At 35.2% G+C, this 24,616-nt stretch overlaps 1 protein-coding gene across 4 annotated transcripts; it reads left to right on the top strand.

Moving 5' to 3' along the window:
* FBXO47 (F-box protein 47) lies at positions 1-21,630 on the top strand. 4 transcript variants are annotated; one of them, XM_044746117.2, is made up of 12 exons: positions 59-196; positions 2,216-2,304; positions 2,995-3,201; positions 3,631-3,801; positions 6,689-6,765; positions 8,122-8,199; positions 9,865-9,973; positions 13,312-13,488; positions 14,766-14,912; positions 15,572-15,714; positions 18,753-18,912; positions 19,588-21,630. In XM_044746117.2, the coding sequence occupies exons 3-12, from the start codon at positions 3,021-3,023 to the stop codon at positions 19,698-19,700; spliced, it is 1,356 nt and encodes a 451-aa protein (XP_044602052.2). In that variant the 5' UTR covers positions 59-196; positions 2,216-2,304; positions 2,995-3,020; the 3' UTR covers positions 19,701-21,630. The 4 variants fall into 4 exon arrangements, with proteins under 4 accessions (XP_014689436.3, XP_044602054.2, XP_044602052.2 ...); XM_044746118.2 differs by having other exon boundaries at positions 2,216-2,340; XM_014833950.3 differs by lacking the exon at positions 2,216-2,304 and having other exon boundaries at positions 1-196.
* The last annotated feature ends 2,986 nt before the right edge of the window (positions 21,631-24,616 follow it).

Below are 24,616 nucleotides of genomic sequence, written 5' to 3'. Positions count from 1 at the left end.
GAGGCCACGGGGGGCGCCTGGGAACCCGGAACGCGGTACCAGAGCCGGCGGGCGCCGGACCCTCCGTCTTCTCGGCGGGAAAATCTTGAGGAGATATTTTCTTTTTGAAAGCTTAAGAAATTGGAGGATGGTGGGGCAAAACGACTAAATCCCATTTTCCTGTGATTCTTTAGGCGGCAAACTATCCAAATCTGTGGTAAAAAGAGATTTTTTTGCCCCAGTACTTTCTTGAGATAGTTTCATCTTTTCATGGACTGGAGGGGGCGGAAAAGAGACCACAGTGTGGTTTGATTCTTAGATTGGCCAGTTTCGCTGTTCTGGCCTCCCCTAGGTTACCGCTCTGGAGGCGTTCGGGGCTAATACCCGGGCGACGGCGTGGGTCCCTTGAGGGGGCTTTCTTAGGTTCCAGCAGGATAGAAGCCCCGGGGAATTGCTGTTAGACGGTTTTCTCTGGAAGGGGGAAAAAGTTCATCCCGAGGGTCCCAAAGCCTTTCACAGAGTCAGGAATGAGTGGGGTGGAACGGGGCAGTGAACAGTCATTCTATTACTATTATTTTGGTCTGTGATTCTCACTCTCTAATGGGGGGTGAGAGGAAACCAGCAATCAATTGGGATTACACCTTTAGGATTTTCAGAAAAGTCTGCTGTCTCCCCCCAAAATGTTGAGGTCTCAGTGAGGAAAATAAGGAATTGTTAAGAGGAGATTCCAGTTTGCAAAGAATTTGGGCCACTGTGTTTTAATCCTCTCAGAGGGTTGAAAATATATGTACTCAGTGGTTGACACACTAAAGTGTCCCCAGGTATCAGGGGACAGGGAGTGAAGACCCCACAGACCCCACCCAGGCCCACTTTACACTTTCCTCAGAGAAACAGGACAAATCCTACGCCAGATTTCTATTTGTTATAATGAAAAAGCTTTAAAAACAACCTCGTGGAGGTTTAAATTAAGGATTTAGATTCCTCTGCTTGGGGGTATTACATGCATGTGCTTGTAGAAGTATATCTAATTGCAGGGAGAGAAATTACCATTTTAATAACAAATTACAATGGAAAAAGCAGATTACAAAATGCTACGAACAGCGAGCCTCCTCTTTTGTTAAAAAGAAATATTTGTATATAGGTAAAATTCTGGCATGATGTAAACCCAAGTATTTACGAGTGAATTTAATTTTCTTCTTCTTTCTGTGTTTTGTAAACTTTTTGACAATGCACGTACATTACTTGCGTAATTTTAACGATTGTTTAAAAATGCCTACTAATTTTAAGTGCTCCGCGAGTGCTGAAGCGCAGTGCTGCGGGATGGTTTGAAAGGAGGTTCACAGTATGCTTTTCGCTCAGCACTAAATTTCTTGGGCATGTTTTCAAATATCTAACTGATTTTAAATTGATGTAAGTCGGAATGTAACCTTTTAGATGAATAAGTAACAATGTGATTTTAGCAATTTTGTGACAAGAGGAGAAAGTGCACTTTGGTCGGATGTATTTGTAGCTCTGATGAAATGTCTTAGTTGTTACTTCAGAAACAGGGAGCCTAGATTGGAGTCGTAGTTATGGTTACGTCCGTGTATCTTTTCTGAATTGGAGCAACAGTGACTCGAAGTCACTGTGTGTGATGAGGAATGTTCTTTTGAAGAATTATTTAAAGAATAATAATTATTATTATTTAAAGAGTAATATTTTTTAAAGAATTATTTTTTAGTGTAAGTAAATGATCAGTGATTTTGATAAATTCCCTCCAGGAAATGTTCATTTTGAAATCGAGTTGTGTAGGCCCTTTCAAAGACTTATCAGTTACTATTATTAATCAAAAGTAGAATTGAAGGAAAAATTATTATTCATGTATTTATTCTGGTCTTAGTAATTTTACAAAACTTTAACTTCCCTGTTTATTTGTGTATTATACCGCACATAATTGGTAATAGTAATGCAACCTTCGTAATCTGTTAGGGCTAGTAAATTTCAAAAGCTCTAACCTTAAAGTCTATTTTTTATCTCTTTGTTTTATTGTTTCTAACAAAAGAACATGTCAGTATTCAGTTTGAAACAAATAGAAAAACATTACTACAAATTTTTGAGGCTATATTAATACTTTGATTTTTTTTAGAATGTAAAGATTGTAAAAGCAACATACTAATTGACAGATATTGAATTTGTTATATTGTTTTTTTGTGTTAAATCTTTTACTTTTTAAAATTTTGCATATTTCTCTTCTTAGAATATATCTCAGGGGCTGGCTTGGTGACGCAGCAGTTAAGTGCCCGCATTCCGCCTTGGTGGCCCGGGGTTCATCGGTTCAGATCCCAGGTGCGGACATGGCACCACTTGGCACACCATGCTGTGGTAGGCGTCCCACATAGAAAGTAGAGGAAGATGGGCACAGATGTTAGCTCAGGGCCAGTCTTCCTCAAAAAAAAAAAACCCAAAAACAAAAAAGCAAAACAAAAAGAATATATCTCAGCCAAATATATGTCTCATTTTCTACTAAAACTCTTAATCTAACTAGAATATTTGCCTAAGAGGGAAAATCTTTTTTGGGGAAGGGGGATTGGAACTTTTATTTTTCATTTATCTGTCTTTTTTTTTTTTTTTTTTTTGGTGAGGAAGATTGGCCCTCAGTTAACATCTGTGCCAATATTCCTCTATTTTTTTGTATGTGGGTTGTCACCACAGCACGGCTGATGAGTGGTGTAGGTCCATACCCAGGATCCAAACCGTGAATCTGGGCCACTGAAGTGGAGCATGCCAAACTTAACAACTAGGCCACAGGGACGGCCCCAGAGGGAAAAGATTTTTTAATATTTCATTTCATGCTGAGGCGAATGGATTCTACTGGTGGGAACTCCATAAACTGGACATCATACTGAAAGTTTTGTAAATATAGAGAGACAATTATTGCCCACCCAAATATCAACCTCTTCATTTAAAAAAACAACAGCTCTTCATTGCTATAATTTCCTTTCTTTTTTGTCTCTTGCACTTTGTTTTTCTAACCAGGATAAATTCATGAGATAAGAAAAAGGATGGCATCTAGAAGAAATACCAGTTTCACTTTGATTCCCAACCAGAAATATAGACGTAGTAATCGTCGATCCAGCTATTTTTCCAACACCCATGACTCAGATTTTCAGCCTTTATCAACACTTGGAAATTTTAAAGCCTTGCCGTTGGAAATATTCCTAATAATCTTAAGATATTTGTCAGGTGAGGTTTGGGGACTCTGAGTAGGCTACATAGACACTGAAATATTTTAATTTTTCCCAAGAACTAGTTTGCCATCTTAGGGCCTGCTAGGATGTTAATGGTGTTCACATGAAGTTTATTTTCTAAAATTTCGTCATTCTTAGGTAGGGGGTACAACGAGAAACTATGATACTCAAATTCTTTAAAGCATGTCTTTGATTATAATGACATGGTAACTTGTCTGTTACATCCCAAAATGTTTCTAATTCATTGAGCACTGGATTTAAAACGATTTTAAGATTTTCCCCTTTTTTATTCACTTACGATGTTTATTTTTATTATTTCGTATTATTCTTAATGAGCTAACTTATAAGTTAACGTGTTGTACTAATAGTAGTGTTCTTGTATTTAAGCCGCTCATTTCATGTGTGTATATATTTCTTTTGGTAGTGAAGGATATCAGCATGCTAAGCATGGTGTCCAAAACAGTCAGCCAGCGTATTATTAATTACATCTCAACCTCATCAGGAAGCAAAAGACTTTTACTACAAGACTTTCACAACCTTGAGCTGCCTGGCGGAAGACAAGACTCCACGATATTGGAACACTACAGATCTCTAGGTGATTTATAATGAGAGTTCTAACAAGAACTATACTTAATTAAGGGGATTTTATTATACAATTCTGTAAGGCCCATGAGAAATGGACTATTTCCTAAAATGTGCCTATTTCAATGATACTCTTACTCTTCAGTATGAGGACTTTCCCTTAACAACAGTCCCTTACGCTTATCTTTGATGATGAGAGAATGCACTTTAAGGTAAAGTGTCAGTTCTTGTGATTTCACGTGGATATGTCATCAATGCTTATTGTCGAGGTGGCTTAACAGTTTAGGAAATTGATATATTTTCTATACTTTGCTTCCTAGGGATCTAACGAGTTTTATCTCTATACCTCTTTTCCCTTTCAACCATAATCTAGTCCTTAAAATAGAAAAGAAATTTAGATACATTATTATAGAAGATCACTTATTCTTTTATCAGAAAAAACGGTTTTCTTTTCTTTAAGCACTCTACACACTAATAAATCATTATGCTATGATTAAATTAACCTTCTCAAAGGAAATTCTGTATAATCTTTCTTCCCTTGATTTGTAGTCATTTGAGTCTTTCACCCCATTCGTTGATTTCATTCTCTCTAAGAGGGCTGAAATAAAACTCTAATTTTGACTGTCTAATGACACGAATTTAATTATGAAAACACCTTATAATTAACCAAGCATGGCAGTAAAATCAAAGCGACGTTGAGATTTAAATAAAGGCATAATAGTAAGTTAAGTGATTGTTACCTTTTAGTAGCCCAAGGGTGCCTAGCTTTAAGACAATAAGATCATACAGGTGTGTAAATACTCAAACTGCATTTGGCAAGTATATTTAATAAGATTAAATGAATGATATGTAATCTTATTACAATGTTATTGGTTTCAGTATTTATGATCAGGCTTAGTAAATCTGTAACAGAATATGGCAATTACTTTTTGCTACTTGTCATTGTAAACATCTTTTTTCAAACATCCATTAGTTGCAGAGAAAACGGTACCTGGGTAAAAGAGATTATTGTTTGGTTTTGATCTGAAAGAATTTTTTCTCCCTAACCAAGGCTCAGTTATTTAAACAAACAAAAAAAGCATTAAGACAATTATGTGGATAATTCAGTTAAAAAATACAAGTATATATTGATCTTAATAGCTAGCTTTCTAAAACGGTTTTATTTGTGTAATGATTTCAACCTTCCATTTAATTTTGCTGCAGACATCTGGCTTATGACTGATTCTTTAGGTAAATGTTTGATGTACTCACCGTTTTCTCGTACTGCCATTCCTATCTGATCTGTTCTTGTTTTCAGACATAAAATAACATTTTCAGAATCCTGCACTCTGAAGATTATAAATTTTAATTTGCTTCTTCATACAAAACAGAGCAGATGGCCAGTGTGGAAAGCACATTACATCTGACTCTGTTTTAGTGGGAACAAAGTTAAAAAGTTGGTCTCTAAAGGGTATAGCAGAGCACCTGTGTTAAAAAAATAAATAAGTCAGCCAATATTGGTTTTTATGGTAAATTGCAACCCTTAAAAATAGGAGTTTTACTTTAGAAAAGGCAACCAGCTTACAATTATAGCTTACAGTTCCCCAGCTATGATATGCCATGGGAATGGATGCCAAAACAGGAAAGGAAAAGAACTCAGCTAAAAACCAAACACTGAAAATGGCTTTTTATGTACAAAAATAAGGAGGGTTTATGTTTAAAACTCAATTCTGGTCGTATGTTACCCAAACATAGCAGCTTCTAAAAATAAGTTAGATTCCCATAGATTCTACAGAGTTATATAAAGTAGTTATTATGTTACATTAAAAAGTAAATGCAGAGAATATAAAAACTGAAGAAAGTCATGATATTCAGGTATTTATTTTCCTACCACATATCTTATTTTTAGTTTGAGGACATTTGCCCTTATAGAAATGTTAACAGTGTATTGCCATTTTAGGAAAACCCAACACTTAAAGTTAGAGGAAACAAACCATACACTTCCTGTCACTGTAGTTCAAGTTACGTATCTCACGGGGAAGCTGAAGGGTGTTTTTTTCCTTTCTTAAATATTTGAACACAAAATTCTATACATTCTTAACATGCAAGCTCCATAAAAGGACATATTTGAAGGAAGGAATGGATATTTCATCCAAACTGGCTGCTTTCTGCTAGCAAAAATGACTTCTAACCTCTGAATTTTAAGTATTTATGACGTTAAGGTTTTTTATTGGAGAAAGGAATACAAAATCCCTTTTCCCATTCTTTCCATGTTTTACATTAACAATTCAAAATATTTTCCTTCATGGACATAAGGTTAATTTCTAGAGACATTGGAATATGTTTTCTGTGGAATAAAGACAATGTGAGGGGCCGGCCCAGTGACCGAGTGGTTAAGTTCACACGCTCCGCTTAGGAGGCCCAGGGTTTCAACTGCCTGGATCCTGGGTGCAGACACGGCACCGCTGGTCAGGCCACATTGAGGCAGTGTCCTGCATGCCACAACTAGAAGGACCTGCAACTAAAATATACAACTGTGTACTGGGGGGATTGGGGGAGAAAAAGCAGGGGAAAAAAAAAGACAATGTGAAGTTTCCCTAGTGTATTTTTTGTCTTGTTACTGTATCTTTTTAGATCTAAATACTTTTCCATATTTGTCCTGTTGTATCAATTTCACAATTTTTTTAGAGATTTTATGTCAGTGGCTCTTAGGTGGGCGTCAGAGTCACTTGGTAAACATCATATATTATAAGTGTTTTGCACCCTTCCTCCCAAACTTCCTCTTAAAAATCATATCAGCTCACAGTCCACTATGGTATACCATACTTGACCCTCAGGAAACATTATGCTGTGTTTTATAGATATTCTTAAATTAGTTGCATTGTGGTTCTCATTTTTTCATGTGTCTCTTGCTTTCTCAGGTCTACTGTTTAAAAGATGTACGTTGCTGCTACCCACAAAGGAAAGACTAAAGTACATTCACAAGATACTTGCAGAAGTAAGATCATACTTCTGAATTAGTTCACAATCTTGATTTCCAGTAAAGATATTTTATTATTAATTTCTTATACTCATTTAAAATTTATCTTTAATTAGTATAACCATGAATTAGTACTGAAAAATTGACTGATGATAATCTAATACTTTCCAAGTACTTAAAGATTATAAAACACCAAAATGTAGTATAGTAGTCTTTTACTTATTATAAAACAATTTTTATATATAACTAAGTGCATCATTTAAGTTATTAACTTTATCAGAGTATAAAAATATTTTTGCCCCACATGGGAATCCTGAGGATGTTTTAAAGTGATGATTTAGATACTTTATTAAAATGAAATAATTTCAAATCTTAAAATCTTACTGTTTAAATATACAAAAACTTAGGAAAGCATTCTTAATATAAAAAGTGACAAACCTTTTATGATAATTTATGACTTGGAAATGTATGTCAGTGTGTTTGGGCATAATCTCTACATAAGACATTGAGTTTTACTATAAAAACTCAAACACACATACAGTGCTGGCTACTCAGTTGTACACTCAATAGTATGCAAACTGTTTCTGCTGCACTGGCTTTTTTCATGTCAGTATTTGCATTGAGTTCAGGTCTGTATTACTGCAGCAGCTTTCCAGATATCTTTCTGCCATCCATTTCTCCACTCCCCCAGACATTCTGTATGCTGAATCAAGGTTGTTCTTCTGAAAGCCTCACTTTCATCAGATTAATTTTCTTGCTTACAAATCTTTCAGTGGCTACTCAATTTCAGCAAGATAAGGTCCAAAGTCCACAGCTGGTATTTAGGGTTCTCTTTTACAATGCAACCTTACTTCCTACTGCTTTGAGCCTAATTAAGCTGGTTATATCTTTCTTCCCAAAGAAATCTTTTTTATTCCTGCCTCTGTACAACTTTGTGCATGTTGTTTCCCTCACCAATCCTTTCCATGTGTTATATCTGAATCCTACTTTAAGACGTTGCTTGTTTCACATCCTTCGTAAGCTTTTTTGACCATTCCCAAATTTATCTTTTCCCTGCTTTCATAGTGTCTGATGTAGTGCTTATTCAGTCATTTTAGCATTTATACATATTCTAACCTGAATTATCAAAACAATTTCACGTGTGTATATCTTATTATCCTAAATAACTTGTGAGCTCCTTGAAGGCAGAGAGAATTTGTTTTATTTTTCTTTCATAATTCCCTCCTATATAACACAATGCTAATCAGTTATTTAGTGTGTTAGTTATTTTCAGTTAATACTGAAAAAATTCTTGCATATCTCCATTAAATTTGAATGTCAAATCATTGTACAGTTCCATTGAAAAGGAGGAATTAATAGTTATTTTATTTACAGGTTTCCTGTTTTAAATTCAATGGCTGTGCAGCTCCTATGCAATGTTTAGGATTACCATGTTATGGCATGTTTTTACAGGTACATTGTTTTAATAAAAGAAGGAAAGAAATGTTTTGAACTGTTAACAAGTAGAGCATGTAATCTATGTTTCCATAGGTTAATAAAAGTAATGATAATCTAAAAAGAGAACAAAATAAAATTGTAAAAATTTGAGAATGTATGAATCTAATAGTGTGTTGCCACCTCAGATTTTCTTCTCGGATTTCTCCTTGGTAGCACATGTTTAACCTTTATTTGCTCTATACCAATGTCCTCAAAGTTTTCAGCCAATTGTAAAGACTGGAAATAGTGTGGGGTTGTGTGTGTGTGTGTATGTGTGTGTGTATAATTAGTTTTAAATCTTGGGCTAGTATTTAAGATGTTATTTTAGGAATCAACTGTATGAAAAAATATTTGTAACTCTGGGAGGTGATAGATATAACTAACCTTATTGTGGTAATCATTTTGCAATATATATATATATTATATATATATAATATATATATAAAATCACAATGTTGTATATCTTTAACTTATACAATATTATATGTCAATTATATCTCAATAAAGCTGGAAAAAAGAAATCAACCATATGATTTTAAGAACATTTTTGGCAATCTTTTATTGTAAACAAAGAAGATAGCATAATTTAATGTTATTCAATATTAATAATATATTATTAGTATATTACACTATTCTAAGCAGTTTACATGTATTAACTTATTTAAAACTTACAACAACCTTATGAGATTTATAACAGTTTTACAACAATCTTGCTTATATCCCAGCCTGCCAGCCACCATCTGCACGCCCAGGTTCCAGGGGTATAGACTCTTCTACTTGCCATTTTCCAAGATAGATTTTTGCTTTTTGTTTGTTTGTTTTAGGACAGGTAATATGAGCACGTGTATTCATGTAAAATTCAAAATGTACAAAATGACATAAAGTGAAAAGTAAGTCTCCCTCCCAGGCCTGTCCCTCGCCCACTGAGTTCCCCTCAACAGAAGTAGCCAATGTTAGCAGTTTCCTGTATGTCCATCCAGAGAGAATAAGATTAATTTTTAAACTACTGAAGTCCAGTTCAACTATTCTAAGAAAGATTTATGTGATTAATCAACCTTTTCAACATCTAATTATAGTGATATACCATTTGAATTTCCTTTTCATATATGTTTAACTGTACATTCTGGTTTGCCCAAAGATACTTATTAAATTTTGTCCTAAGAAAAAGTTTTTGCTTGTTCACATCCAAATATTATAAATAAATGCTCATAACTGTCACATTAAAATGAGATCATTATTATTTGTAAGCAATATCATAAATGATAGCTAGAGGGGATCAGAGGGATTCTACTGTAGTCGAAAACTAAGCCCAAGTGTGGTTGTGAGTCAGATGTCTAAAGCTGTCCCCCAGGGTTTGGGCTTTTATTGTTCTCCTCATACTAACAGAGTTCAGGATTCAGTACCATGTGGCAGTTCTCTGAAGATACACCGTTTACAACCAAAGACAAACTGGATTTTGAAGGATTTCTAGATTTTGTTTATGTAAAATTTCTTACTAATTTCGACAGTTCTATAGAGATAAAAATTGCACATCACTTCGCTCATGTGCTATAACAGTTATGCACATAAGGCCATAGTGACTTACATTTTGATTCGATGGTCTGAACATCTGCAATGTTTCCTTTATTTTATCATCCTTAGACTTTAACAGCAGGTTGGGATGAACTTGAGTGCCATCGTGTTTACAACTTCTTATGTGAACTGAGTAATCTGTCCCGCAAGATGCAGACTGTTGTCTGCAGCAAACCAGGTAAAGAACTACAATTCAGAAATGACATTATACTGAGATTAAAACGGAAAAAAAGCAGAGTTCAAAAGTGTGTTTAAAAATAGGTTGTGGCATCCATTTGTAGTCAAAGGACAAAGAAATGTAAGGGAATGATGAAGATTGAATTGGATAGTGAGACAAAAGTGGCATGTGATTAGAGAAAGAGAAGCACTCAGAGGGCTTCAACTGTATGCATAATATTTTATTCCTTAACCTGGGTGGAGGATACCAAGGTATTCATTACAGTATTCTTTGATCCTTTATATATACCTGAAATGTTTCATATTTTTAATATTATGGAACCCTATAGCAGTTTCACTCTGAGAAATTCCCACAGTGTGCACCAGGAGACATGTATCAGAATGAGCATTGCAGCATGTAACCATGACAAGCTGCAAACAACCTAAATGCCCATTGTCAGGAGAACGGATAAGTGAATTGTGGCATAATCATACAATTAAAACTATTAGTAGTTAAAATGAATATCTAGAGCCATGTGTATTAATAGGGATACATCTCAAAATATAACTTGAGAAAACAGATTACCAAATGATACTTTCAATATGTTACTATTTATATACATGTTAAAAACATGAAAAATAATTCTATATATTCTTTATGGTTACATACATATGTAAAAAAGTATAAGAACGTAGTTGAGAGATGTGATAGTTAATTTTGTGTATCAACTTGAGTAGGCCATGGTACCCAGATATTTGGTCAAATGTTATCCTGGATGTTTCTCTGAAGTTACGTTTTAGATTAACATTTAAATCAGTAGACTTTGAGTAAAGTAGATTACCCTCAGTAATGTGGGTGGGCCTCATCCAATCACTTGAAGGCCTTAATAAAAAAAGACTGACCTTCCCAAACAAGAAAGAATTCTGCCAGGAGACTGCCTTTGGACTTGAGCCACAACTCTTCCCTGGTCTCCAGCCTATCGTCTACCCTGCAGATTTTCGGCTTGCCAAGCCTCCACAGTTGTGTGAGCAAATTCCTCAAAATAAATTCTTCTCTATGCATGTACTCTATACACATCCTATTAGTTCTGTTTCTCTAGAGAACCCTGACTGATACAGGAAAGACAAAACCCAATTTAAGATGGTGATTACCTCTGGGGAGGAAGGGGAAGAAGATTGGGAGCGAGATACAAGAAGCTTTAACTGTATCTATAATGTTTTATTTATTTTTAAAAATCTGAAGCACATATAGCAAAAAGTAAAGCTTTGATAAAGCTAGGTGATTGGTATACAGTATTTGTTATGGTAACTCTGCCTTTCTGTCATCTTGAAATATTTCATTGTAAAACAAATTATAGATTAAAAAGACAGATTTAGAAGACCAATGAAACAATAACAAAAGTAATTCATGTCCCTCCTTGATCAAAAATTTTTATTAGCTCCCTGATAGCTTCAAAATAAAGTTCAAACTATTTATACTGGCCTTCACATTCTGATCCCAACCTGCTTTTTCAAACTTATTGTCCATTATTCTGTATATCAGTTTGATATAGACTAGGCATATTGCTCTACCCACTGTGTCTCAGATACCTCTTCTACCTCATACCTTTCATTCATTGTCTTTTTTCCTGAAGTGCTCTCTCTCCTCATCCGTTAGGATCCCATTTGCCTGGCCTCTCTATAAAGCCTTTTCTGATCTCCCCAGGCCTGCAGTAATCTGTCTTCTCTAAATTTCTGTGTTACTTGGCTTAACAAATCAGGGGTACTTGCTTATATATGGCCTTAGATCATTGGCAGACTTTCCATTTACATTTGTCTTATCTATAAATAATTTGAACATAAACGGTATAAAAATGTAAAATAGTGCCACCATTATGGAAAACAGTCTGGCCATTCCTCAAAAAATTAAATGTAGAATTATCATATGACCCAGAAATTCCACTCTTAGGTATATACCTAAGGGAATGAGAACAGGGGCTTGGACAGATGCTTGGACGCCAATGTTCATTGCAGCATTATTTGCAATAGCCCAAAAGTGGAAACAACCCAAGTGTTCGTCAGCAGATGAATGGGCCAACAAAAAGTGGTGGATACACACAATGGACTATTGTTCAGCCATAAAAATGAGTGAAGTTTTGATACATGCTACAACATGCATAAGCTTTGAAAACATGCTGAGTGAAATGTCAGACACAAAAGGAGAAATATTGTATGATTCCACTTATATGAGGTACCTAGAACAGGCAAATTCATAAAAGCAGAAAGTAGATTAGAGATTACCAGGAACTAGGGGGAAGAGGGAGTTACTGTTTAATGGTTACAGTTTCTGTTTGAGGTGATGAAAAGTTTTGGAAATAGACAATAGTGATGGTTGAACAACATTGTGAATGTAATTGATGCCATGGAATTGTACACTTTAAAAATGGCTAAAATAGCAAATTTTCTGTTATATACCTTTTACCACAATTAAAAAAAATGAATAATGTATTTAAAAATATCAAATTATATACTTTAAATGGGTAAATTGTATGGTGTGTAAATTATACGTATTTCAATAAAGCTGTTAAAAAAACACAAGATAGTACTTCATACTCAATAAGATGGTTGAATGTAAAATGGTGCAGCCACTTTGGAAAACAGTCTGGCAGTTCCTAAAATGATGAAATATTGACTTACCATGTGATTCAGCAATTCCACTCCTAGATATATCTCCAAGAGAAATGAAAACATATGTCCACGCAGAAATTTGTACATGAATATTAATATCGGCATTATTCATAATAGCCAAAATGTGGAGATAACCCAAATGTCTATCAATGGGTAAATGAATAAACAAAATGTGGTATAGCTATACAATGGAATATTATTTGGCCATAAAAATGAAGTACTGATACACACCTTATGGATGAACCTTGAAAACATTATGCTAAGTGAAAGAAGCCAGTCACAAAAGACCACATACTGTATGATTTCATTCATGTGAAAGTCCAGAATAAGGAAATCTATAGAGACGGAAAGTAGATTATTTGGTCACTTAGGGCTGGAGGTGGTAAAGGATGGAGCAATAGGAGAGTAATAGCCAAAAGAGCAAGGTTCCTTTTTGCGGTGATCGAATGTTCTAAAACTGACTTGATGACAGCTGCACATGTCTAAATATACTAAAAATCATTGAATTGTACGCTTTAAATGGGTAAATTGTATGATAAGTAAATTGTATCTTAATAGAGCTGTTTAAACAAAACAGTCCCTTGATAATCTAACATTTTTACAGAGGAAAATGAAGTAACGTGTCTTTGACCTATCTAATATGCACACCAACCTTTCTAGAAAGAATGGTTTACAATTCTTTTGTCTTCATAGGAGGTGCCCGAAAACTGGAGTTAAGGATCAGACTGTTCTGTAGGAACGTTCTGCTTGATCACTGGACACATCGAAGTGATTCTGCCTTTTGGTTGACGCGTATATTAAAACCATGGCCAATGGTGAATCAGGCAAGATTACTGTATATCATCTTTGGACCAATATCTCCTCAAGATGGTGAGCATCCAGTTTTTAAGGGTGTATGTTACAAAACTGGTTAATTGCTTTTACTTCAGGAAGCGTATCTTTTTGTACCTGCTCGGTCTCATCATTCCTAGTGACTAAACTGTGGCTCATGACTTCATAGATGTATACTACATGAGCCTGTGTGTAACTTAAGTTTCAACACAGAAGCCGTTCTCCTGCAAGCCCTACCAAGTATGTTCTCCTCATCTCGACGGAAATGGCTGCTTTTCATTTTTAAACATTATCTTAAATTTAAACATTTAAGATTAAACATTAACTTCAGATTATGTTTGCTTCTAGAGGGGACTAGTAGTGCCACTGAAGCAAAGTAGTAGTCAGAATTGATGTATTACTTAATTTGGGGTGTGTAATATGATTTTTTGCAATTTTTTGCCTTTCTGATTAAGATTTGCTTAGATTAATGTTTAAATTAACTTGCAGTTCTTCAGTTCACATTGCCTTATGTAGGAGGTAACCAGTTTACAGTATGTTGAATAGCAGCAGGAAGCCAATCTGGGATTCAATTTCATTGTGTGTAATTCACAAGGAGAATTGGTCATAGCTAAATAATAAAACAATTGACAGGATTACTCTGTTTTGATAGAAATGTTTGGAAGATTCTCAAATATGGTATACCCTCCTTTTAGAAGGACATCAGATTTCATTTATCTTAATAAGATTACATCAGTTGTTTATTCCAATTTCTGTTATAGGGGTAGCATTATCTTTGAACTAGAAGCACTATTTTGCTTGGTGAAACTACCTTTTCTTTCTTTCTTTCTTTCTTTTTTTTTGAGGAAGATTAGCCCTGAGCTAACATCTGCTGCCAATCCTCCTCTTTTTGCTGAGGAAGACTGGCCCTGAGCTAACATCTGTGCCCATCTTCCTCTACTTTCTATGTGGGACGCCTACCACAGCATGGCATGCCAAGCGGTGCCATGTCCGCACCTGGGATCCAAACTAGCGAACCCGGGTAGCCAAAGTGGAACGTGCGAACTTAACCGCTGCGCCACCAGGCCGGCCCCAAAACTACCTTTTCTTTACTTCGTTTAGCTATTGTCGCTGTGCTTCATCACATCAGTGAGAGACATTCACATTTACACTATTATCAGAACTGACCTTTCATTATGAAAGTTAAAAGGAAAGCAGCATGTATAAGTAATGGATTCGATTATGCAATCCAACTTCCTTTTTAAATAATCCATGAAGTCTTTATTACAAAGCCAACTATTCTGTCATAGCCTAGTTTTGTTTCAATTCTCATTCAGGACAGGTGGTTTGGCAGAAAATGATAGAAGATCCTACAGATGATTCCAGTCTGAAAGATTTGGCCGATGCTATTAAACTATTATATGACACAGGCACCAAAGAGTGGACAGCAGATGATGTTATCAGTCTTGTAGATGAACTATCAGGTAAAAATATGTATTTACTATATAGAGTATTAGAAATTTGTTATTAGAATACAGTTATAGAATTGTATGGCTAATTCTTTAGGTAACAAATGACTTACCTTTTGGAAATAACTAAATGATCTAAAATATTTAAAGAATTTGGCATTATGTTTGAAGAGAATGCATATAATAAACTTACTTTTCTTCAATTGCAAATTTTATAAGTATGTATTTGTTACTATTATTATTTGAAAGCTTCATAATATGCTCATTTTGCAAGTTCTCAGAAACCCCCTCCTCGGTTGTGTGAGAAAGCCCTCTCCTGCTGGTACAGGAGAGGTGGAACAATTTTTCCCATTCTTGCATAATTCTTTAGATTCTAAAGTTTACAAGGTTTCTTTCCTTTCACAGGATTAGACCACTTTCCCTGTTGATCTATGTGTAGGAGAAATGCTCTGTCTGTATTACTAGTACATTTGTAAGAGCTACCATGACTTGGCAGTAATCTAGGTCTCCAGCTGAATCCTTTAATTGAAAAACTAAAGCATTTTCTCCTGAGCTTTTCCCTTGGCACTAATTGTATTTCTAATAAAGTGATATAATATTGCATGTATTTAATAATGTTTACTGTAGCTGTTCTGTAATTTCTAATTAAATAACTGCTCTTCCTCTAATAAAAGTGGTTCCCCGTGAGTGGCTTCTAGAGAATAATGCACGTCTCCTAATCCTAAGTGGGAACAACATCTGTTTCACTTTCATGGCCAGTAAAGCTGTGAATGGACGGGCCATTGAACTGGCAAGGCTGATGGTCTTTTTGGCTTTGGTAAGTAAAAAATAAATTTTTCTCTAGCAAGTTGTTTGACATTATAGTTGACCACCCAGGGAATTGCCCTGAAGGAACTGAAATATATGCAAAACATTTTGAAAAAATAAATAAGTATATATTTTTATAAAATTTTTAAATATATGTAATAAACTATAGTATTTAGAATCATTCCCTATGTTAACCTCTCCTCAGTTCATATCTAGATTGTCACTATACAGCTCCGCCAAGTTATATTCTTTTTTTCAAATTCCATTAAAAAAAATAAAGCATACCATTTGATTTGCTTCAGAATAATCAATGGGAAGCAGGGAGAGGATGTGGAAGTGAATGGTGGTAGAGGTGAAAGAAGATTGGTAATTGTTGAAGGTGGAAAATGGGTACTGGGGGTTCATTATACTATTCTCTCTACTTTTGTGTAGTTAAAATGCTTTTCAAAATAAAACAGTTAAAAATAGGGGCCGGCCTGGAGGCGCAGTGGTTAAGTGCACATGTTCCACTTCTTGGCGGCCCGGGGTTTGCCAGTTCTGATCCCGGGTGTGTACGTGGCACCGCTTGGCACGCCATGCTGTGGTAGGTGTCCCACATAGAAAGTGGAGGAAGATGGGCACGGATATTAGCTCAGGGCCAGGCTTCCTCAGCAAAAAGAGGAGGACTGGCAATAGTTAGCTCAGGGCTAATCTTCCTCAAAAAAAAAAATTTAAAAATATATTTAATATCATTCAGTTAACACAAATTGAGTTTTTACCATAGACCATACACTGTGTGCGATGCTAGGCCTGTGAAAATTAATAGAAAAAAATCTCTGACCAAAACCTGCTTTCAGTCTTTTGAGAGATATCAAAGTGTATATAAATAAATTCAGTGTGATAAGTGCAAAACTTGTGTACAAAATAATACAAACAGAGGTAGCAGAAGAGGAGCCAGCCTTGGGTGTGTGGAGAGCACAGAGAAGGCCTCCCCAACCCCAGCAGGTACAGGCTTTGAAAAGTGAACAGGAGGAGTTCACCACACAGTAGCAGGGGCAAATTCTTCAAGCATGTACCTGCATGTGTTACATAGAAATCTCATTTATTTGGCTACCATCACAGATGCCAGCTCAACCAGTGCTTTAAAAGCAATGGAATAATCTTCCATTTGGCTGTTGTGAGGAGTTATTGAATGTAATCCATTTCTTTCTTTCTTTTGAGGAAGATTAGCCCTGAGCTAACTGATGCCAATCCTCCTCCTTTTGCTGAGGAAGACTGGCCCTCAGCTCACATCCATGCCCATCTTCCTCTGCTTTCTATGTGGGACGCCTACCACAGCATGGCTTGCCAAGTGGTGCCATGTCCGCAGCCGGGATCCAAACCGGCAAGCCCCGGGCTGCCGAAGCAGAATGTGCGCACTTAACCACTGCGCGACCAGGCTGGCCCCTGTAATCCATTTGTTATGAAGCAGAGACAGTATCTTGATCAACTCAACTGCTAAAACTTGAATGAAACCTCTGTGGCTCTTCTTAAGATGTGAAGATAGCTACTAAATTAACTATTCTCAATGTAAATATTTATTTTAATAATTATGCAGATTCATGCAAAAAAAGAAGAGGGAGAGAACTGGAACTGCATGGCTATATTCAGGGGCCTGTAGGCAGTTCGGGATTATTTCTGAAGGGTTAAATGTGCAAAAGAGGAGGAGGAGGTGAGTTTAGATAGGAAGGGAGAGGCTGGGTAAGGAAGGGCCTTGTAGACCATTCTTTGGAGCTTGAACACATTCCCTACCAGGGAGCTGCTGAAACATTTTAGGAAGGGAAAAGACATGATCGGTTTTATATTTTTGGAAGGTCACTTTGGCAGTGCTATAGCGAATGAAATGGAGAGGAAGTCACTAGGGGTGGAAAAGCCTTCTCTAGAAAGCCTTCTCTGATTAACATCTCAACTCTTTTTTTTTTTTAAGTTTTTTTTATTTTTTTCTTTTTCTCCCCAAAGCCCCCCAGTACATAGTTCTATGTTCTTTGTTGTGGGTCCTTCTAGTTGTGGCATGTGGGACGCTGCCTCAGTGTGGTTTGATGATCAGTGCCATGTCCGCACCCAGGATTCGAACCAACGAAACACTGGGCCGCCTGCAGCAGAGCGCACGAACTTAACCACTCGGCCACGGGGCCAGCCCCCTAACATCTCAACTCTGATCATTAATATTCCCTAAATTGCCTGCTTGTCTTCCCTTTGTTGGCATTTACTAATAATGTTCTTAAGCCATTGTACGTGTGGGGTAAGTCATTTCCCAAAATAGATTGCAAGTTCTTTGAAATCCAGCACTGTGTCACTCACTTCTTTCATAGTGCCTCGTACAGTGCTTTACGCACAGTAAGTAGTCAATAGATCTTTCCTGTCAGATGAACATTATTTAGTTACACTATATAGTTTATTTTCATGCTGTACATTATTTGACTATGTTAGTTAAATTGACCATTTAGAATGTTAGTAAATAAACCTTTTTCCTTTGTCAGTTTTAGCTATGAACATGTAATCTTTACTTTAAATATTTATCTTTTAAATAATAGACAAATAATCCCTGTAACTCTCAAGATGGAAAGCTGATAATACCATAAAGTTTTCTTGCCTCTTGAAATTGCCTGTTTGTCTGTCACCCTCATTGGACCCCTGGAAAATAGAGGCCGTGTCTTTGTGGCTTACCATTGTATCTCTAGCTCTTAGCATGTGCTCAATAAATATTTATTGAATGAATGAATGAACAGAAGTCTTATTTTTCATATATTCAATAACTATTTTCAATATCAGTTCTTACATTAATAAATGATATTCTACGATAGTCTTGACCCAGTCTTTTATTTACTTCATACTTTTTCCTGATAAAATTGTACGATTGGAAAGCAAAGGAGCATTAGCTATAAGAGCATTTCCCATTTATAGATTCAATATAATGTCATGTGTAATAAGTTATATAAAATTGTAAACCCTCATTGTTAATATCATTTTCAAATTCTACAGCTTTCTTCACATGAAAATTTACCATAATGCTTTGTATGTCTAAATCAGGTCTGCGAGAAAGAACTATACTGCATGGATTGGGCAGTGAAAATGATGCAAAAAGTCTGTAATGTCTTTAGCACTCCAGTGGAAAGAAATAACTTCCTTCAGAGTGTGGCAAATGCATTTGCATGTGTTATAATGGAAATGATGCAGTCAATTATGTCTGGTGAGTATGCATGGAGATAGTGCAAAGATGTGAGTAAAATGCATACTAGTCTTCACTTAAGACAGAGATCATTCTGGGTAGACTTTTATTTCTAAACTAAGAATAAAAGAAACAGACATTTTTTGTTTGTTTGTTTTCCCATGAGATATATTTAGTTCCTGGTTTTGCTACTTTTAAAATTTGGTGTTGGTTTTAGTGAAAAACATAAAGTTGAAGAGTCTGCTCTGAAAGGAACCAATTTCAATTTTGCACAGAAAAAAATTTTAACTTGCTCACTTACCAACTATCATAATCATCATAATAATATCTTGTATTTGTGCAGTTTCATCATATATTATCTTACAGTTTTATTAGGTAGCCCACAAGATAATTAACCCTACTTTACAGATGAGAAAACTAAGGCTTGGAGAAATTCCCTGACTTGCCCGAGGTCGTAAAGTTAGAAGCAATAAAGTGCGGACTAGCATCGTTTTCTTCTGACTCCTAATTCAGCGCTTTTATAAAATTCCATGATGTCAGTGGTTAATGTCTGACTTAGTAAAGATCACTAACTAGTTTTCTGTCACACTTTCTTAGGGAAAATTGGAACATGTTATGTTTCAAATAAATCATATATTTAAAAATTTAACTGTCATTTTCTTTTCTCTATTGTCCATTCCTGTGTATGGCATATAGGAGACCATGATGAAGACGACAGAAGCTTTTTGAATCTGTTCCAACTTGTGCATGCTCAGGCTAACTTCCATAAGGAGGTCTTGTATTTGACCATGAATCCTCTCTCTACCTAAATACTCAGAAAGCCTTGCGTTTAGAGAATACCTCACTGAACCAATAATTAAAAGAGTACTACTTTTTCACACTCAAAGAATAGCATTCATGGGACGTTTTTTATCACCTGAGTAACCTAAGAATTCAAAAGCTGCATAGAATTTTAGAAGGAACTGCTTACACCATTATTAAGATAAAAATATCATGCAAACTCAAGAATGTATTGAGTTTTTTTGGAAAATAAGCTGTGCTTCTCCAGATTTTGGTAAACCTAATACCAAATTAAATGGAACATTAATGTCCAAGAATCTGGGGCCAGCCAACCTCTGTGTGTGTATCTTTGAAGCAAGAGAAAATTCTGTTTTATAGTTAGAGCAGACTCAAATTCACTGAATAGTCTGTATCTGTTCACTTTGCCTAGGTTGTATAGAAGAGCCTAAAATGTTTTGTGAGATTTGCAATATGATGTTTTGGAATATGCAGATATGAATCACATTCTTTATCACCTTCTTGGCATATGATTACAAAGAACATTATATTTTGTTCACATTTTGCCTGAATTAACCAATCAAAAACCAAAAGAAATATGTGTGTGTGTATACATATCCATACATATATATGTGTATGTATATATACATATAAACACGCACACACATGTATTTTCTTCTTTAAGACAAATCATACAAAAAGTATATAAATAGAAGAAGACATATATCGTCTTCATACAATCAAATCATCTTTTATTCTTTCCTGGGGATTAGAGTAAAATGTTACAAATAAGAGAAAATACAAAGTGAAAGGAAGTAGCTATTCTGCTGCCAGAACAATCTTCACAAATAATTTTCACTTCTTCCTAAAGCTTTTCTCTCTATCTTAAAGAGTGGAATTTGAAGGAAAAACGGAAGCACGGATGATTAGAGAGGCCCATGAGAGTATGGGGGTTTTCTTTGCTCAAGTAAATGGATCCCAAGAAGCTCCAGGACTATTTTCAGTCTGACTAGCATTTGCCACCACTACTTTTACTATTAAATTAGAAAGTAATAGTGTCTAACAGGACTGAAATAATGCTGGAGCCTTCCTGGATCTCCCATTTTCTTCTCCTGGGGTTTGATCACTTTACTTGTGATGAAGACACACCCCTTCCCACTGGACTTCTCAGACTGGTTTTCTTTCCCTAAACCCTTGACTTAACTCACCTCTGGAGGTGATGAAGGGAAGAAACTCTAGAAGATATGGAGATTACCCACAGAAGTGGGGTATAAATTGTGGGAAATCTCAGTAAGAGATTCATGGGATTGAGGAAGAGTGAAAATTGTGGAGAAAATATAAATTGAGGTAAGATTTTACTATATTTCAGTAGCAAAGCACTAACCTTCAATTTTGGTGGGCCAAAAATTAACTGCCTTTCTTTGATGGATTGTCCAGCTATAATTCCTTTGGTGGCAGGAATTTTTTCTCCAGAGTTTAGCCTTTGCATATTTATACAGAAACAAAGACCTTCCTTTAATGCTGGTTTCATTTTCTTCTTCTTAATTTAAGAATTCACTCACAACCAAATTATAAAGATTAAAGTTGGCAGAGGGGGCCGAGTGGTTAAGTTTGAGTGCTCCACTTCAGCGGCCCGGGGTGTCGCCAGTTCGGATCCTGGGCGCGGACATGGTACCGCTCATCAAGCCATGCTGAGGCGGCATCCCACGTGCCACAACCAGAAGGACCCACAACTAAAAATATACAGCTATATACCAGGGGGCTTTGGAGAGAAAAAGGAAAACTAAAATCTTTGAAAAAAAAGTTGGCAGATATCAGAGTACAAAATAACACCTTAATTAGCTTTTGCTTTTTCCTCTCTCACTGTTTTTCCTATATATGCCTTGGAAAGCCTAATCCATTTATTTATCAAAACATCTGTGATTCCAAGTTGAGAATATATGCCCATTAGATTATTTGAGGAAAAAAGAAAAATAAATGAAAAAAGTAAAAATTTTTATATAAATAGTGAATATTTTAATATTTTACTAAATAGATATTTAATTTTCTTAGAGAAAGAAATCTGGCATTGTAAGGTTTCCTTGAATTCCTTTAATTGCCCAAATCTCCACAGCAGTTATTTTCAGCAAGTTTACAAAAGAAGCATGGTTTCATTTAAAACATTTTTGATCTGGATTTTGAAGCTCATTACACACTTGAACTGACACGACTGCTGCTGTAAATTTTTTTTAAATCACATAATTGCATTATTCTCAATGATTGTGAGATTATCTCACCATCCTCAGAAATTTGGAACATAAGAAATGTGATTCATTCTTTGGGTGCAGTAGATAAATGATACCATCTTGCTACCCAGAAGAAGTAAACTGACAAATTCCTCATCAATTGCTAATAGATAAAAATAACATATGAGACCAAATTTATAGTTTCTTCGATTTGAGAGTCCAGTTTTTTGCTGAATACATTTGTCATCAGTAATAAAGCATGATATCAAATTTTAAAGTGAGAGATTAACTTGCAAAAACTTGTATTACTCTCATTAGTATTGATATTTAAGTGATGTTATAGGCAGTCGTATGGCACAAAAAAGGAGCATTTGCAAAATGAATAGCCTGAAAACCCTAGAAGATTGTTCACTTCTATCTCTGGGACAGTCATAATAACAATAATGTAAACTACTAGCAGGCGAGACAATTTATCCTGTACCTTTTTCTAAATTAGAAGATTAACCTGGGCTTCTAGCTTTTTCTTTCCTTCTGATAGTGACTTCCTCAGTCTCCTTTGACTTTGATTTGTAGGATGGTTTTTACTTCCACTAGAAGGCAAGCTCAACAACACATCATTATATTTATCTTTACTATTGTTTCTAAACACACGCACCATACCACAAAAATACTAATAACAAGCTAATGATGCTACTTTTCATAGAAACTAATGTAAAGTTTATATCTTGTGATAAATACTCCGTGCCTTAAGAAACCACAGAACATCTACTGTTAACACTTTTTTGGATAATTCCTTCTCATGCCCTTCTGACCCCTTGACTTGAACATATTCACAATGCAGGCAGTAAATTCAAGCATTCAAGAAGTTGCCGCGGTGGTTGATCAGACTGCTCTCCACAGCAGGAACAATAGGCACCTTATTTCCTGCTTTCCCATCCTCTCATGACTTCGTTCATGCTTTCAGTTCCTCTGTTAATAACAAAGATTTTATTGCCAGGATAATTATTCACCTTTGGAGATTAGAGCAAGCATGAATGTCCCGCAGAAGGTGCAGCTGGAAGGACCATCTTATGTCAACTTAAAAACCATGTGATTATTACTTCAGAGTTCACCTCTTTGAGTGAGTAGTACTCAATTATATGATTACAGACTTTTACGTCAATAAACACAGTGGAGGGTGAAAACACGAAGCTGCTACAAAAGCCTCTTTGGTTATGAATACCTTGTAGCACTGTGACTTCTTTACCAATTCCACTAGCAGGTAGCTGTGAAACCTGTAAGAAAGGCTATGGACATGTATATGCTCCTTGGTTTCCTGAGACATCACTAAGACAGGAAAGACGACCTGAAAGGCAGCTCTACTGGACAGTCTTCTGTAGGTTAAAAAAAAAGTGCCAAAGGACTAAGAACACATTTTTCATCAAGAAAGCAAATATAACTCTAGAAAATCCCTCAAGTAACTAGAGACTTAAAAAAAAACCCGAAAACTTAGTTCCGCTCTTGAAAGGCTTTTAAATTAAAGAAAAAAATAATACTTGTTGACATTCTAAGATCACTACTTTCTTAAAGGCACAAAAACCTGAAAAATATGCACTGTTATTTTTAAAGTATTGTATTTATGGTAAAATGTCTTTTATATTTAAATACTTAATATTTGCTGTTTTATTTACTTTGTTATTTATTCATATTAATAAAATTAAAATTAGAAACATTTCTAACTTGTTCAGAGTTTGTCATTATGCAAATCATTGAGTGTGTAATTCCTTTAAATTGTTTCTTGTGGAGGAACTTATTTTTATTTAAGCTGTTAAAGCTTTACCATGATCAAAAAATGAAATATCTTAATATAAAATAATGTTTCAATTAGCTATATATTTATGTATACATATTTATGCTTAATATTATAGTGTATAAATAAATTAAATAGTTTCATCGACTAGCAAAAACTCATAAATTGAACAGTAATCTATAAGTAGAACAGTATTCTATACTGTTCTACTATTTATTTGGACACCAAACTCCCAAGCAGTTAATATTCCAATTGGTGCTAAAATAGAAATGCTACAATTATCATAGTTTAACACCAGTTTCAAAAAACAAAATATGTAATTAAGTATTGTGGATTACCTGCAATTTCTCATAACTACAAGATCTTAACAGTGTTTCTCTAAGAGCAAAGAAGTTCTTAAATATTTCTAAATGTATCTGCCTTAGCATGTTTGCATTTATAATGGAAGTTGTGCTGATGACTTTCTGTTTCCTCTTTTATATGTGACTTTGGTTTTATTTTTGTTTAAAATAGATGGGAGCAAAACTGACTTAGAAGAGGCCATTCTAGGCTTAGCAAATATTTGGAGTGTGATAAAGCCAAAGCATATAATTTACAATTTTCCACTTCACCTCTGCTTAAGTACTTTATTAAGGGAAATTCCCTTTATTTTTGAGTAATATAAAATTAAAATGATACTTTTAAGGGATTTTGAAGTTTGAATAATGCTAATTTTAAGCCTTTTAAAAGCAAACAAATTTTCTGAAATTTAATAAATCATATCAAGCTAAGTTTCAAACTCAGAAAGTTTGAATTTGATTCCATACAACCAGAACAATGAGTCTTAGGTGGTTCTAACTTAGTAACAATTGTCTTTTCACTATTTACCTGTTTCCCAAAATATATCCTTTCTCCTAAAATAAAATATGTCACTTTTCCACACAAACCCCTTATT

This window comes from Equus asinus, chromosome 13, assembly GCF_041296235.1.
Source record: "Equus asinus isolate D_3611 breed Donkey chromosome 13, EquAss-T2T_v2, whole genome shotgun sequence".
Taxonomy (NCBI): Eukaryota; Metazoa; Chordata; class Mammalia; order Perissodactyla; family Equidae; genus Equus; species Equus asinus.
Note: the sequence above shows the minus strand (reverse complement) of the source record. Positions and strands in the feature narration are given on the sequence as shown.